General features: G+C 31.0%; 1 protein-coding gene across 3 annotated transcripts in view; it reads left to right on the top strand.

Moving 5' to 3' along the window:
- LOC129959043 (mitogen-activated protein kinase kinase kinase 15-like) overlaps positions 1-11,506 on the top strand; it is a 102,757-nt gene extending 91,251 nt beyond the window's left edge. For 2 of the 3 annotated variants that reach the window (XM_056071823.1, XM_056071822.1), the window contains exons 33-36: positions 189-307; positions 5,583-5,674; positions 8,609-8,685; positions 11,288-11,506. In XM_056071823.1, coding sequence (XP_055927798.1) covers positions 189-307; positions 5,583-5,674; positions 8,609-8,685; positions 11,288-11,363 — 364 coding nt within the window. In that variant the 3' untranslated portion in view covers positions 11,364-11,506. The remainder of the gene's footprint in view (positions 1-188; positions 308-5,582; positions 5,675-8,608; positions 8,686-11,287) is intronic. The other variant, XM_056071824.1, reaches the window with a different exon arrangement.
- Positions 11,507-16,361: the final 4,855 nt, after the last annotated feature.

The following is a 16,361-nucleotide window of genomic DNA, read 5'->3' as shown; positions in this document are numbered from 1 at the left end:
AATTAAGAATATATCTTAAAGATTAATATGCATCTTGGCTCATCTTGAGTGTGGTTTGCATGTATTTGATAGTTTCAATGAAAATTATAATGGTATTATTTTAAGGCTTCTGGCGAAAAGTTGATATACTGATTTGTTTACTATAAATTTTAGTAAATGAGAGTAGATTCAGTTCATTTTCTTTACAGGGTGCTCTTTCCTGGTGCTTTTTTAACTGGTGCTGGACTTCATATGAAGAATTCACCAGAACAAAGTATTTTTGCATTTTGTTCTCATTTAAATTATGAAACTTTTAATGGAAAAATAAGTGAGCATTATTTTATTTGTTTCTAACAAATGTATAATAATTATTATGCATTTTTCCTTAAGAAATTTTAATAAATTTTAGTTATGAGTTTTGAAATATGTATAGAAGGATTTGAAATTAATGATTATTTGGTAGTTTGAGATGTTTTATCAATTGTTTTAAAAATGATGCCATCTGTCTTCAATAGGGATAGTTTTTTCATGTTCTGTCTCTACTGTATATGTATATACAGGGTGGTCCAAAAAAAACTTACCCTATATATGTAACTCTAGCGGCCTATCCACTCAACCAATCGAACCAAAATTTCAGACATGGTTGTTTGAAAGTATGCGCTGGAGATTGCGATGATTCTAAACAACGCAGAACTCACGGTTACGGTTACAGTGAGAGAATTTCGAAATTTTCGAATGGCAACACCAACTTTTTCCTTGCGCAAATTGATCAGCGTATTGAAAAACCACAAATGGCGTTGGAACGATTAGCGTGTGACGAAAATTGCCGCCGTTAAGCATATGCAAGGAAGAGCATTATAAAGGAATAATGACAACACAGAGAGGAAAGAGAAAAAAAGTTTTTATTGGAATGGATAGTTATAATTACAGGTTTTCAACGTGTTCACCTTCGCAAGTGACAACGCATTGCATTCGGGAGATTGTGGACAACAATGCCGAACGTAACATGAAAGGAGGAATCTGCATAACTTCACGTGTTATCGCATCTTGCAATTCTGATACAGTTGCAGAATTCCGTTATTCCTGAATTGCAGTAGCGAAATGTCATTAGGGACATTGCATGGATGCAAGATGGGGCTCCTCCACACGTCGCCCAATGTGTTCGACCTGTGCTGCAACAAAACTTTGGTGATAGAGTCATCTTTAGTAACTTTGGAGTTTCGTGGCCACCGCGATCCTCCGACTCACTCCTATGGATTTCTGGTTCTGGGGTTATCTGAAATCTAAGGTGTACACGCCGGGTCCACAAGATGTGTCAGAATTGCAAGATGCCATAACACGTGAAGTTATGCAGATTCCTCTTTTCATGTTACGGTCGGCATTGTTGTCCACAATCTACCGAATGCAGTGCGTTGTCACCTGCGAAGGTGAACACGTTGAAAACCTGTAATTATAACTATCCATTCCAATAAAAACTTTTTTTCTCTTTCCTCTCTGTGTTGTCATTGGTCCTTTATAATGCTCTTCTTTGCAAATGCTTTACAGCGGCAATTTTCGTCACACGCTAATCGTTCCAACGCCATTTGTGGTTTTTCAATACGCGGATCAATTTGCGCAAGGAAAAAGTGGGTGTTGTCATTCGAAAATTTCGAAATTCTCTCACCGTAACCGTAACCGTGACCCTTGTGTTGTTTAGAATCATCACAATCTCCAGCGCATACCTTCAAACAACCATGTCTGAAATTTTGGTTCGATTGGTTGAGTGGATAGGCCGCTAGAGTTACATATATAGGGGAAGTTTTTTTGGACCACCCTGTATATATATATAATATAGAATGCTATAATGGACATGATAAAATAACCGAAGAGCTAATAAAATCGTTTCTTTCATATAGTAGAGTGGGTGCATAATTGCATTTTCAACATTTACACTATTTTTTGTATCTACCTTTGTCTTTGTGAATGTGATAATACGACTTATTCTTTGATTATTTTATTAATTGTATGGCATCTTCTTATTTGTAGATTAAATCTGAACTTTCTTAATCTAATTATTTGAAAAATTGTCATACTATATCTCCACATATTTATTGTGATTTGGTCAAATTTCTTTATCTTAGATTATTTATTGTTGCAGTAAGTTTTGTTCTCTACCCAAGTTTGTGTTCAGTTATCATTTAGGCATATATTTATTTAAGGCTTCTTAATGTCCAGAGCCATTCTTCTTAAATTAACTCTTAATAGAGCCATTTTTTTAGTAATGTTATGTTAAAATATTTTTTGGTTTGAGATTAATTTATAAGAAGAAATTCTTTTTAGATTATAACATAATATTTTGATTTTTAAGACTTTTTTTAATGGGAAATACGTTTCTCTCTGCCCACTGGGAGCTATTCAAAGGTAGGACGTTACTTGTAAAGTAAAATTGTCCTTTTCTGTTCTGGTTTGTGTTAGAGTAGAATTGATAGTTCCTTTACTATTTATACAAATAACACGCGAATCAAAATGTTTTATATCATAAGACCAGCCATCATCTTCAGCATCTACATTATATTTTCAGGATCTCCAGAATCATTTTGAATGTTTATAATTCTAGACATTTGGTTCCCATTCACTTGTTTGATTGCTTAATTTTTGCCTCGGTTAGTGCTTGGCCGTGGATCAGATAAATCAACATTTCTATTTTCCTTGACTAAAGATTTTTCATTTGTTTCATCATTTGTGTCTGTTATTGTCAAAAAATTATTCAACAGATTCTTCTGTTATATATTTCTTGTGTTACTGTTCTCATTCTACCTGTGTTGTACTATTGCTTATGTTGTCGTTCTGGTTCTTCCACTACTGTACTTTTTAATACATTTCCATTGAGGTAAAACAGGAAAAACTGCCAAATGTAATTCAAAATTTTACCTACCGCAATGAATTGGTTATAAACTTAAACTGTAGTGCTAATAAATAACTGAATTTATAAATTCTGTGTTTATAGTTACAAATAAACTGGATGAGGATTGGTTAGATGAAAGAACGCATAACGTAACGTACAAAAGAAAATAGCTTTCCATTGTTGGGTAGGGTTGGACGATGATCGAACTTCATCATTGCGATATATCGTCTTAAAAAGCTCGAAACTGAGTTCGAAAACGACCTCCTTCCAATGACCTGGAATTTATGATTCATGATGAAAATCAAACTAATCTTTCTCCAAATTCTGAAAGCACGGAAGATAGTACTTCGATGAATCAGCTATGATTAAAGAAGAAATCTCAACTTCTGAATGCGAAAATGATATCGGAAATGCTGACATAATACATGCAGATGCCAGGGATATTCGACGCCGTGTCCCCTGAAGATCGAAGCTTTTGTGATCCGGAAATATAGGTAGACCGAAAAAGCAATACAAAATTCAATCTGAAACCGAAGAAATTTCTTTAATATTGTACTGTTTTGTATTAAATCCTACTGTTGAAGAGGCATTTACAGACTTTAGTAGTAATGCTTGGAAGGAAGCAATGGAAGAAGAGTATGATCATTTAATTATGCAAAAAGCATGGACTTTACTGCCAGGACCAAATAATAAGAAAGTAAATGGATCAAAGTGGGTTTTAAAAACGAAGTTCAAAGATGGAACTATTGAAAAATTGAAAGCAAGAATAATCGCAAAAGGGTGCTCTAAAACACCTGGAATAGATTTCAATGAGAATTTTTCTCCTGTTGCAAGATTAAATTCTGTACGAACTGCAATTGCCTATGCAGTTGAAAATAAACTTATTGGATATCAGTTGGATTTTGTTATGACATACGTAAATGGAGATTTGAATGAAGAAATCTTCATGGAACAACCAGAAGACTTTCGTGTTTCCTTTGAAGAGGATCAAGTTTGTTTACTAAATTGTGCAGTTTATGGTCCCAAACTATCAGGGAGACAATGGTATAATAAACTGGATTCCAAACTAAAATCTCTTGTATTTACATTATTAAATTCTGACAAATGTGTTTATCACATGAAAACATCATCAATTGAAACCATCACAATTGTCTTATGTTGATGATTTAATAGTATTTACAAATGGCAAGACTGTTTATGAAAACATTCTTGATGAGTTAGTAAATGAAACTCGTGATTCAAAATGAAAGATTTATGATTATTTCATTACTGCTTATGATTTGAATTTCATCAAAATGAAAACAGCTTAACCATGCCCTAGTTCAAATATATTAATGATGTCTTGCACAAATTTGATAAGTATCAGAAGTTCGATCAAGACCTATCGAGCACTCAAACTAGTTTTAAAAGGAATTGGAATTTCTAAGAGTCCTAATGGTCATCGTTTCAGGAGGTGTTGATGTTGTCTTGAAATGTTGGCAACGTTCGAATTAAACGTATTTGATTTGAATTTCAAACTTATATGAATGTATTTTTAGTCAAATAATAATTAATATCTTACTTAATGTTTTAATTGGACTACAATTTCTTAATTGGATAAATGAAATAATTTTTAGCACCTGTTTCTGAACAGGTACATTTGGAGTACAATTATCTGTATAACTTTTAAAGATTATTCATAAGGGTTATTAAAAATTATGACAGAACTTCTTTACCATTATATCTGGAAGATATTTAACATATTTAGAATGAATAAAATGTAAAAAATTTACTTGAATTGTAAATATAAATAAAAAATAAAAGATGCATAACACTTTTATTATAGTTAAATATAAATTTGTGGATCGTATTATTCAGTTAAACAGAAAACTGTTTATTCCGAAGTGACATGCTAAAACAAGTATTTTTATATATTAGAAAGTGACAGTATTTATAGAAATATTAAACAAAATTTAAGCATGAAGGTGAAAAATAAATATTAACCGGAAACTCAAACCGAAATTGTGAAGATCGATTTATTGTATCACGATTCGTCGGGAACCATGCTTCATAATCCTGATACCGATAAATCGATATTTTTCGAAAACTGATATCGAAAAATTGATGTTTCAGAAATATCAATTTTTTTCGATAAAATCGAAATTTGGCACAGCCCTACTGTTGGTTTCTCTTCTTGACTTCTCTTTGAACTTTGTTACCCACATTTATGGAAACAAAGTCTCTCATTGGTGTTTTGTATTTTTTGAAGTTATCAGCATATGATATCACAAATCATAGGTGGGAAAATAGCGGCATTTCAAAATTAATGAAGTTCGTGAGAATTTTACTACTCATAAAGGATTGACATTATTTCTTCACCTTATTGATACATAATTGCTTGGGGTTTTGATTGCAATTTAATTTAAGGCTGATAATTTCTGGAAATATATATTTTGTAAGATCTTATAATAATAAATTAATTTTATATCAGTCATCTTCAAGTTTTAAAGTATTAAGAGAATTATACAAATTTTGAATACTGATTACATGCTAATTTCCTTTAGAATATTCATTTACATTTTAAGAAGAATAATAAAATCAAGAAAATCTGATGACACAGAATATAAAAATTATATATTTTACCAAGCCAAAGTTTATTCAATATAGAGAATGTCATTTACATATGAAAAATTTATAAGGAATTCTAGAAATATAATAATTTTTATGCGTCTAATTTCAGGTTTTGATGGTGATGTATATTTAGACGAAGAATTTAAGGACCTCCATGAATGGCTATTAAGTGCAGGCGCTGATAAAGAGACAATAACAAGAGTTAGTTTTTTACTTTATTTGCTTTTTTTTTATATTAATATGCAATTTATTTCATCTGATAACTTTCCTTTATATTTGGATTCAAATTTTTCTATTCTTTAACATCTCCAAATTGTTGGCCAACTGTTATTGGTAACCAACTGTAATTGTTGGCCAAAAATTATAGCCAACTGTTTGCAAGGATTTGTGCAAATAAAATAATTTATGTGACCATCATATTAAATCATTTGCTATATGTATCGAATATTCCATGCTTTGCATTGTGAGCCATTAATCTTAATTGAAACATTAACACCTTGACTGCCTTGGGGGCCACCTGTGACTGGCAGGCCTATATAAATTCCATTTTAAGAAATTCAGCGCCGCGATCAATGTGTTAATATTATCAGTTAGTGTGAATGAGTTCTTTTGTGTAAAAACTTGTATATTATGATTGTTCTGTCTAAAAATTGGTTATTTATTTTGTAGTGATAAAAAGAGAAATGGTATACATCACATTTCATTTTAATGTAACTTACATTTTATTTTATATGCAATTTTGGTATTATATTTCTCATCGTGAAATAATTTTTTATGCATCTATTCAAAAATCTATGGAATATTTCCAGAATATGTCTGCTTATTAGATGTTGATCTATTTATTGGCAGTTAACAGATCGTTTAAATCTTTAGCTGTATTGATCTTATTTAAAAGTCCCTGCGGTGAGACTAGTTTGAATGTTAATTAAGCGTTTAGAAGAATGCAAGTACGAAATAATGTGTAAGCATATTATGCAAAATTCCTCTTTCCAATATGAATCAAACATTAAAATAATGCCCCGTAAAAGTGTTTTGGTGGGGAGGGGGGGGGACTGTCATACTGTAAAGTATTTCATAAACTTGTAGATATGATACCTTCCTATAAATTGTATTATATAATTAAATGCATTCACATGATTCCCTCCCCCTTCTCTTCGTTCATCTCGTATGGATATGTCTTTTTTTTTATATATAATATGATTTTTTGATCATTTCAAACAGATAACAAATACCAGAGTTCTTAAGCTTTTTGCCCTACATTTGTATTACAAAGAACCTTTTACTGAAGAATAAAAATTAATATACCAATTAAATTTGCTCTGTTCTCTTTAAAAATATTAATTTTGAAGCTAATATTATAGTTTTATCCACACTGCAATAAGAAACAAACAAAAAAAAATATTATTTATACAGAGACCAAAAATGTTAATCAAATTCTTTAATACAAATTTGCATTTTTAATGTGATGTTTACTTTCTTGCTCTCTAGTCTTTCAAAATAAATTTACTATATTGAAAATAGGGAGATTTTTGTTACTTTTGTAATTATTTCCAAAGAATATTTCTGAGAATTCAACTTTTCTTATATAGGGTGATGGATAAAGTCCTTTTAAACTCGAAAACGGTGTCTCATATAGACGGGGAAATAAAGAGTACCTATAGTGAAGTGACTATGCTAAATTTATTGTGACAGGTTACAGCACCCCTAGCATCGAAATAAGGAAGTTATAAAAATAGCTTTAAAAAGTAAAGGAGATCAATCAAAATTTCAGTTAGAATAATGAACACTATACCATAATAGAAAAAGTTTCGTGGAGTTATGTGTAAAATTGGCAGAAATATTTCCGATTAAAATTGTGAACTTTCCGTGACTTTAAAAAAGCGTTCGTTTAAAATTTAAAAATGTATAATCTGTTATTATCGTACAGTTTTACCGAGTTAAGCAACGGTGAAATGAAATTTAAACACAATTATAGAAAAGAAGAAACTAAACAAAAATAATAATTTTAAAAATTCTGGAAAACGCTTTCTGGAGGGGATTTATCTGAGGATATGTTTTTGAATTTTAAACGAACCCTTTTTTATGTCACGGAAAATTCATAATTCTTATTGCAGATGTTTCTGCCCATTTTGGAGGTATTGTTTGCCAACGGATTCTAAAACAGTCCGCGCTTCTGCGCTTGTGTTAGGATGCGTTTAATTCGTTAAAATAGGGGTAAGAGGAAAGATGAAAGGTAGAATGAAATAAAAAGGTAAAAAAAGACACGATACTAACACACAGGGGGGGGGACGGAACGAAAAAGTATAATAAAGCGGGAATCAAGGTCAAAGGACGAAGAATTCCGGAAATATGCTCATACTTATAGTGTTTCACCTCTTAGGGCGATAGAGTCATCGTAAAGTGGTCGTCTCTGGATACTGAAACCGACAATAACTCCATGAAACTTCTTATGGTGTAACGCACATTTTTATTTTTGTCCCATCTTCTGTATTATTTTTTTTTTGTAACTTTCCTATTTCTCATCGGTTTTGTAACCTGTCTGAATAAATGCAGCATTCGTCATTCTATTTTATATATATATAATGTTACTTCCCTGGATATACAAGTCGCTGTTCTGAATTTAAGGGGCTTACATGGACTTTACCTATCATCCTGTTTATTGAAATTTAAATACTGAATGATTTTATTTATCCATGAAGCCTAAAAATTTATTAGGAATTGAATGCATCACGTCTACTTCTCTTTTATGCTATTAGTGAACTGTGTTAAACTGATGATAAAATCTTATCATCAACAGATTCAGGACACTCTTTCACTGAAGCTCTGCCTTGTTTATGGTTTTTAAAATCTTCCTTCATCGATTAAACATCATACTGATGAAATGCAGAAGTTTGTAGAATGACATGTCTTAATAGATCGCTCTTGTTATCTGATTAAGATTCATAATTTTGAGAAACATGCCAAAATAACTTTCCTGTAGCTTCAAAGTGAAATATTAATCCAACTAAATTAATCTTTGACATTGATATAAGGTTTACATAGATGCATGTTTTAATGCATTTTATTGATAATGTGTTTTAAAATTTTCTTTCATAAATATGGGTATGTTGACTTATAAATTGATTTATTCAACAGTTTGCTGTGCAAAAATACAATAAAGATGACGTCCTGGAATATATGACTAGAGAAGATCTGAGAAATTTGGGCATAAGGTATTTTTTTTTTTTTTTCATTCTATTATATGCATTGTAAATTCATCTGTGTAATGTTTTTGTATGCATTTCGGTTTTCTAAGAGATATCTGTCAATCAAGGTTTAAAATTTGCCGTGATTGATAAAGTTTACTTTTCCCAATATATAAGAGTTAGAGAGGAATGTCATTGAGAAATGAATTGTATCGTACTGATGAAATTTAAAAAATAAAGACGGTGAAATATCACTTTATATAGATATATAAAGTGATTTTATAAAGACGGTGAAAGAAATCGTGCTAGAATTCTAGATACTTTTAACAGTGTCAAATGAAATTGAAAGTAGTGACAACTAAAACTATAGAACATTAAAGATGGGGGGAAAAAACTGCAGATGATGGTGTCACTGTTGAATAATGAAATGCATATTTCTCTGCAATTTTTTGGAGATAGAAAAAAAGGTTTATGGATAGAATGATGTACTTGTGTTTTAAATTTAGAATTTCCTATGTTTAATATTGATTGGTTTAATTAAGAATTTAATTTTACTCAAATATAATTTATAAAAAGGATTATCCTTGTGGGTCATTCCACCCTATTGAATTGGGTGCATCTTACCTTGTATGCGACTTGAGTTGTAGAATGTCAAGTTATGGTGAGTGCATGAAATTTAATGGTGAAGAAATTATAAATCACAATCTTAAAGAGAAATTTACTTTTTATTTTTAGTAGATATTTTACACTATAATTACATGCCTCTAATATTTCTTTTAATTCTTAATATTATATTTTGATCTTGATTATTTCTCTGTAGAATTTATTTCAATTTTTTTTATTCAAAACGAATATTATTTTCAGTTTAGTAAAGTTGTTACTTATATTTTAGTTATAATTATATTAATGTTTTTATTTAAGACTGGGGGGGGGGGCTTCGCCTTCTGCTCACTAAATCTCGATGTTGTCTTCAAATCAAAACTTTTTCGGCAGGGATGAAGAATTAAAACATAAAAACATTTAAACTAATTAAATAAAATTTTTCTTAAAACTGTCAAAATACTTACCAATATAATATTTCATTTGCTTAATTTTTACTAAGAGCATCTTTAAAAACAAAATTTTTAATGCTCTCTACTTTAGCCTGGATTCTAATTCTAACTCTAGATTTCTTTATGGACAATACTACATACAATTGACCATGTGAAAATCTTGCACTTTGGTTTTGGCGGAAGCTAATCTGATTGGAAGTTGCAATCTTTTTTTAATCAGTTGTAATACGTGGTATATGAACAGTGCTTTTGTTATGATTCATCAACACCTCAACATGCAAAATATAGCTATCAGTCTTTGTGATTGCTAACCAAAACCATTGCTGGATGCCTCATTATTATTTAAAAAGCAATCAAAGTTAACATGTGTATTGCTTAAATATTCATATGATAGCTAAACAACAGATGAAAAATTTCCATTATTCGGAAAAGTAAAAAGCCAGAAAGCTATTCAATAGTGTTTCCACAAGCAGTATGTCTTACAGCAAAATTAACGAATAATATTGTTTTAAACTAATTTGCTGTTCATTCGATGTTAATTAAAGTTTTCCTTTTTTTATCGCATTTCACCGTCAAGTGCAATATAAATGCTTGCTACGATGTATTAATAATCTTCATTAAATATTTCAAACAATATTGACAAAATAAAACTCAAACGTCATGGATCAGGTGACTTGCTAGTTACCAATCACAAAGCGAATAAAACGCAATGTGTACATAATAAAATTTATATAATAAATAGATAATTTCAGGTTTTGTGAAAATTTAAATTTTTCCTATGAATATGTGTGCATGGTGTATGTAAAAAGATTATCTGTTATATTGAGAAAAGCCAAAAGAACTCTTCTGAATTTTGCAATATGTTAATAAAGTCAAAACTTTTCTTAATAAAATGTAATAAAAGTCTTAGTTTTATAAAAATGAGAAATGCCATTGGTCTAAAAATATTTTTTAATTTTTTGAAGTGAAAAAATGTGAATTTCATACTTTTAATTAAATTATAATTACTCCTTTTAATAAAGATGGTTTGCCAATAGGAAATATGTTTTTACAAAATTGAACTGTTTGCTTACATTGTCATTTTGGAAATTATACTTATAGCTGTGCTGAGGGTAAATAATCAAAAAACGAAATCAAAGTGGAAATAAAAATATCCTTTTTTTTTAAAGGGAGAAATTAAAGGGGATAATTTTGGAATTTAAATTAGCTGACCATGTATTGTAAAACTAAAATAAAATTAATTTTATTTTTTATGCATTTATGATGAAATTTTAAAATCTGTTTATTTCACATAGTACATATTTATTTAACATATTCCTGGATATTTTATATCTGATATAGATGAAGTACTGTCTTGCATGTAAATAATACATCATTCTTTATTTTTCTTTGGTAATGGATTTCAATGTGCTTTCATGACATGCGAGCAATCTTATAAAAGAAATTAGGCGGTATATAGAATAATTTGTAATATAGTTATTTCTTAGAACTATTGTGTATAATGAGAATTCTTAAATAAGGAACAGAAACGGATACTCCACCGGTGACTTTTGATATTTCTTTCCTTAATTTTTTAGGGGAGGAATGGAGCTTAGAATTTGGAGGCACCTTGTAAATCACCGTTTGCATCACATGGAATCATTTGCTAGATAAACTGTTTCATAAAGAGAAAAATGATATGCATTTTAAAACTTCCATTTGTTTTTAATCATAGCAGCCATGTTTTTCCATTTGTGGATTTTAACTATTTTTTTGTGTACCTAATCAAATTTTAATAAATGTTTTGTGTTTTTGTATATTTTCCTTTCAACTGTTTTATTCCCTTTCATATACTATAACGAAAGTGTACTGACTTAAGGCATACAATCAAGTATAAACCTATGTTTTTAAAATTATATTCAGTTTGTCCAAGTATTTTCCATATAGTCTCTCATTATGGGGGAAGGGAGGTGAATGAAAGTAGACAGCTCACTGTAAATGAGGAATGCATATATTGAAGGAAAAAATCGGAGATCATCATCAATCACACACACACACACACACACACACACAAAAAAAAAAACATCAATTACCAATACAGGAATTTGTTTATATGTCGGTGTACAATTCGGAAATTTTTTATCTTTTCCAAAATTTTTCATGCATTCTATTTGATTAAAGAAACAAGTTATACAGGCATAATTCTACTAGCATTTGTTGCTATGCAAGTGAAACTGGATTTCCATGGCTTTAATAAGAGATTCACTTCCTTGCTACATAACCCTGCAAACAAACTGAAAGCAATTCATCCTACAATTCTATTTGAGAGCGATTGAATAATTTTTCATTGAGCTGCCGTACCGTATTATATTTCATCTCCCTAAGAGTTATAAAATTAATTCTACATTTTTATGAAGCTTGAAGTACTTAGCTGAAAGGCTGCATAAAATATAACTTTCATTTAGATTCAAAATTATTTTTAGCCTGAAAAAATAACTGGACAAAGATCAGCAGTATTTATTTGATATTTCAATTCAAAGGAATGCTTTGAAAATTTGATTATTCTCAGTCTTGGGCTCATTGCAGCAATTGAGGCAAATTGCAGCATCAGGGTACTTAGCACGTCAATTTTAATAATTTTTTTTACTGCATTAAATCCTGTTAAACTTAAATGTTAAAAAAAATTGAAACAGTTATTTAATGACTGTGGCGTGAATTATTCTGTTGCCATAGAGAAGAACAGTTGCAGCCAAGAACCAAATGGTGGCTATAATATCAAGAAACTTTCTGAAAATTGATTTTTCTTACTCTTGGTCCCAGTGCAGTATCAGATTGTTTACAGCAGGAGAATGTTCATATGGTAACTGAACTTTTTTTTATTCTACTTGAGTGAAAAAATAAAAATTAGACCAACTTCAAAAAATAGTTTCAATTTTTTAAGATTAATCCATGCCTCAATAATTCAGTAGTATATTTAAGAAATGCTGCACCGATGATAAAAAAAATACATGTTTAAAGCAACTAAAAAAATTGTATGTGCCAAAATTGTATACCTTGCATAACGATCAGACGCGATACAATTTTATTTATTATTGCTGTAAATATGATGTTAGCCGTAATAATGAATGAGAAACATTCATCCATTAGCTCGGCTGTAGGCTAGAAGGCACATCATTCAGTTACCAAGAGAAAAACAATCAATCTTAGCCATAAAGCTCTTATTAGAAAGTTAAAGAGAGCATAGAAATCATTCAGTGCCATGCTTGAGATGCATTTTCCACCAACAAGACTTCACTAACAATGAAATCAATCTAGTGCCGGGCTTAAGTGGATTAAAAAGATTCTGAAGTTACACAAATGCAGTGGAGTGATATTGGAAATGATTTACAAATAGAATCCAGGAATGACTTTTATTTAATAAATTTTTTCAGCAAACAAATATCGTAATTTTTATACTTGCTTTTACAATAGGTTATCAAACTTTATACATGGTAATCGGGTTTAAAACACCCCTTCTCTGAGATCCCTATAAAGCGAACTACTCGGTGTAAAGGCTGCAAAACTGTTGAACACACTATTCAAGACAATGGGGAAATGGGTTATGCGAAAAAAATTAGTTCCAGAAGTAACGATAGATGGCGCTGTACATCAGAAAATGTGCTGAAAAGACACAAATAATCACAATAAATAAACACACACGGTATGAGATTTTTCCTTTTTAATTTCTATTGCTGATACGAAAAGAAAAAGATAAAATGTCAAGAAACTTAAACCGCACTGTAAGCACAAAAATTTGCATAAACCTTTGGTTTCCAGCTGCAGTTCTGAGCATAAAAGATGATAAAACTAAGGTAATGTCTTTTTTATCAGCGACGGCTGTCACACTACCAGAACGCGCTGTGCTTGTGAAGTAATTTTATGAAAACAAAAGAAATGCTGCAGCTGCATTTCAAGAGTTTCGTCGACGTAAGAATTTACGCAAAGGACCATTAGTTCCACAAGCTCTCAGGAGAATGATCGCTCGATTCAAGAAAACTGGAGATCTTAGAGTTCAGCCGGGTCGGGGAAGCAAATCCACTCTTTCAGATGTACTTGAAAATGGTGACACCGCTATTGTTGAATAATGAATGGATAATGCTGTAGGCTGTAGTAGTGCATGTACAGTGTCACGGTACTTCGGTGTTCCCTACAGCACAGTGTGGAACATACTAAGAAAAATGGTGCATTTTTACCCCTACGAAATTTGTTAAAATGATTCTCGAAAATTTTGTTATACCCTAAATGCAACTGCGTCAATGCCCGACTACCTGACCATCTAGTTCTCCTTATCTTACTCCCTGTGATTTTTGGCTGTGGGGATGTTTAAAAAATCTTGTTTATCGAGGACGTCTGGTAACCTTGACAGCTTTGAAAGACATTGGCAGTGTCATTCTGCAATGTGAGAAGCATCTCGATGAACCAATTACGATTCGCGGCTGATCAAACTGTTCACAGAATGCAGATTTTACGCCTTGAAGAAGGGAACCATATTGAGCAATTTCCTCGGCATCGATAAGGTCTTTGTGATTGAATGTTTGATATGTTCGAATAAAATTTGTTACAAATGTAAATTTTGTGTCTTTTCAGCATATTTTCTGTTCTACAGCGCCATCTATCGGTGTTTCTGGAACTAATTCCATGTTTCTCCATGTCTTGAATAGTATGTTTAACAATTTTGGAGCCGTTACACTGAGTAGTTCGCTTTATTGAGAACTCAGAGTAGCGGTGTTTTAATTCTGACCACCTTGTATACATTGATCTTCATTCACATGATGTTGCATGAAGATCAATGTCATAGTGACTAAGGGCTATAGATGCTGTGGAGCAAAACAGTAGTTTGTTTTTATCACTTTTAATATCAAATATATTGAGTAAACGAATTTTTTTTTCCTAAATATTAGTATTGAATCTTGCTAAATCATTAATGACGACAGGGGCGAAATTATATACCTGTATTAAAAAGCAATAGCGTATGTTCTTCGTCATTTTATAATTATTATTCTTAAAAGTTTGACTAATTGTCAACTAAAGATACAATGAATTTCATTGATGCCCATTTTATTTTAAAATGTCGAGCAGTTTTATGTTACTGAAGTCGTAAATATAAAAACAAGTAATCTAAAGAAAAATATATAATGCAAGAAAGAACTTTATAGAAAAAAAATAGTTTGTTTTATGAAGGTTTGCGTCTATCTCTAATCATAATGCATATAGCATCAGTTGCGCCGATTCTTGACCAGATTATCATGAAGAATTCGGGATAAATTCTTCACTCCTGTTCAAACATCGCATCATTTCTCGAAATGTTAGTGGATTGCGCTTTGATATGCATCTCCCAGGTGTATCCTATACATGTTCTATATTATTAAAGTCGGAAGAATAGGCAAGATATTCCATTCATTATGTCCTTCCAAGAAGTTCGTCAACGTACATCGCACTATGCCATTGGGCCTTATCTATAACAGTGAAGCATATTCCAATAATAATATCACAAAAATTGCGATCTTTAAGCAATATAATATCCTTTTAATAAATTTGTATCCATAAATTTAATAAATTTGTATCCATATCCATCCCTTCCTAAAAGCGTAAGGTTGCATACACCTATAAAATTTATGTCTGCTGGATCATACAGCCAACTCTGTAAAGCACTTGTATATTTGCGAGTTGAAGACTGGAATGGACAATTCACAGGTGTGGTCGAAATTTTTTGGTTCATCGTGAACCAAATCATGTCGGTTTTTCGGGATTTTCAGTTTAAATATGGAACGTGTTCGAATGTAATTCGTCTTTCCAGTACTTTCAAAATCGACTTCAGAATTTTCTATCGCCACTTATGATAGAAAACGTTTACGCTGGTGGTGTTACTTCAAATTTGTGAAAAGAAAAAAAAAAAAAAAAAAAAAACTCATGGCGCTAAAGCAGGCTATAAGAAGGATGGAGAACACATATGTTATTGGTTTTTGAAACAAATGGATGAAGAGTTTGAATTCACCACGCACAAACATGTAAGACACCCCATGAAATGTTTGGTCTTTCTGATAAGTTTATTAATATGATTCAGTGATTTTAAAATGTAATTTTCAATATGTAAAAAAATTAAAATTAGGGTTTAAAAATTTTTAATGGAACACACTTAAATTTGGGCATAAATCGGAGGACAAAGCCATTTTATGGAGGCATGCAGAATTTCAACTCATTCCTACGAGAGGTTTGTCCGTTGCATTAAATTTTCTGTATTGCCCCTGAAATGATGCATTTTGGGGCGCGTTCACAAATTCCAAAATATCGGTAGCTTTTTATTTGGCATTTAAATGCTGCTATTCGTGCATTCCTTGAAATAAATATCGTTTTCCATGCTGTTGTAATGTAAGAATATATGCATATATAAATATTTCGTCAGCTGCAAGAAAAAAATAGAAAATCAAAGTAAAAAAAAAGCTTTCCATTGCCGTAATACTTTATTAATAGTCGCTACCTTTAATTATATAGTTTAAGGTAGAATTTTTACTTGTCGCCTTATAGAATATAAGTAGTTACTTATAGATATAAGTAATTACTGAAAAATGAGAATTTTATTTTTTAATGAATAATTTGTAGGGCCAACTATTTAATGTTACAATTTTTCTGACG

Source organism: Argiope bruennichi, chromosome X1 (genome assembly GCF_947563725.1).
Source record: "Argiope bruennichi chromosome X1, qqArgBrue1.1, whole genome shotgun sequence".
Taxonomy (NCBI): Eukaryota; Metazoa; Arthropoda; class Arachnida; order Araneae; family Araneidae; genus Argiope; species Argiope bruennichi.
The sequence above is the reverse complement of the archived record's forward strand: the minus strand, read 5'-3'. Positions and strand labels throughout refer to the sequence as shown.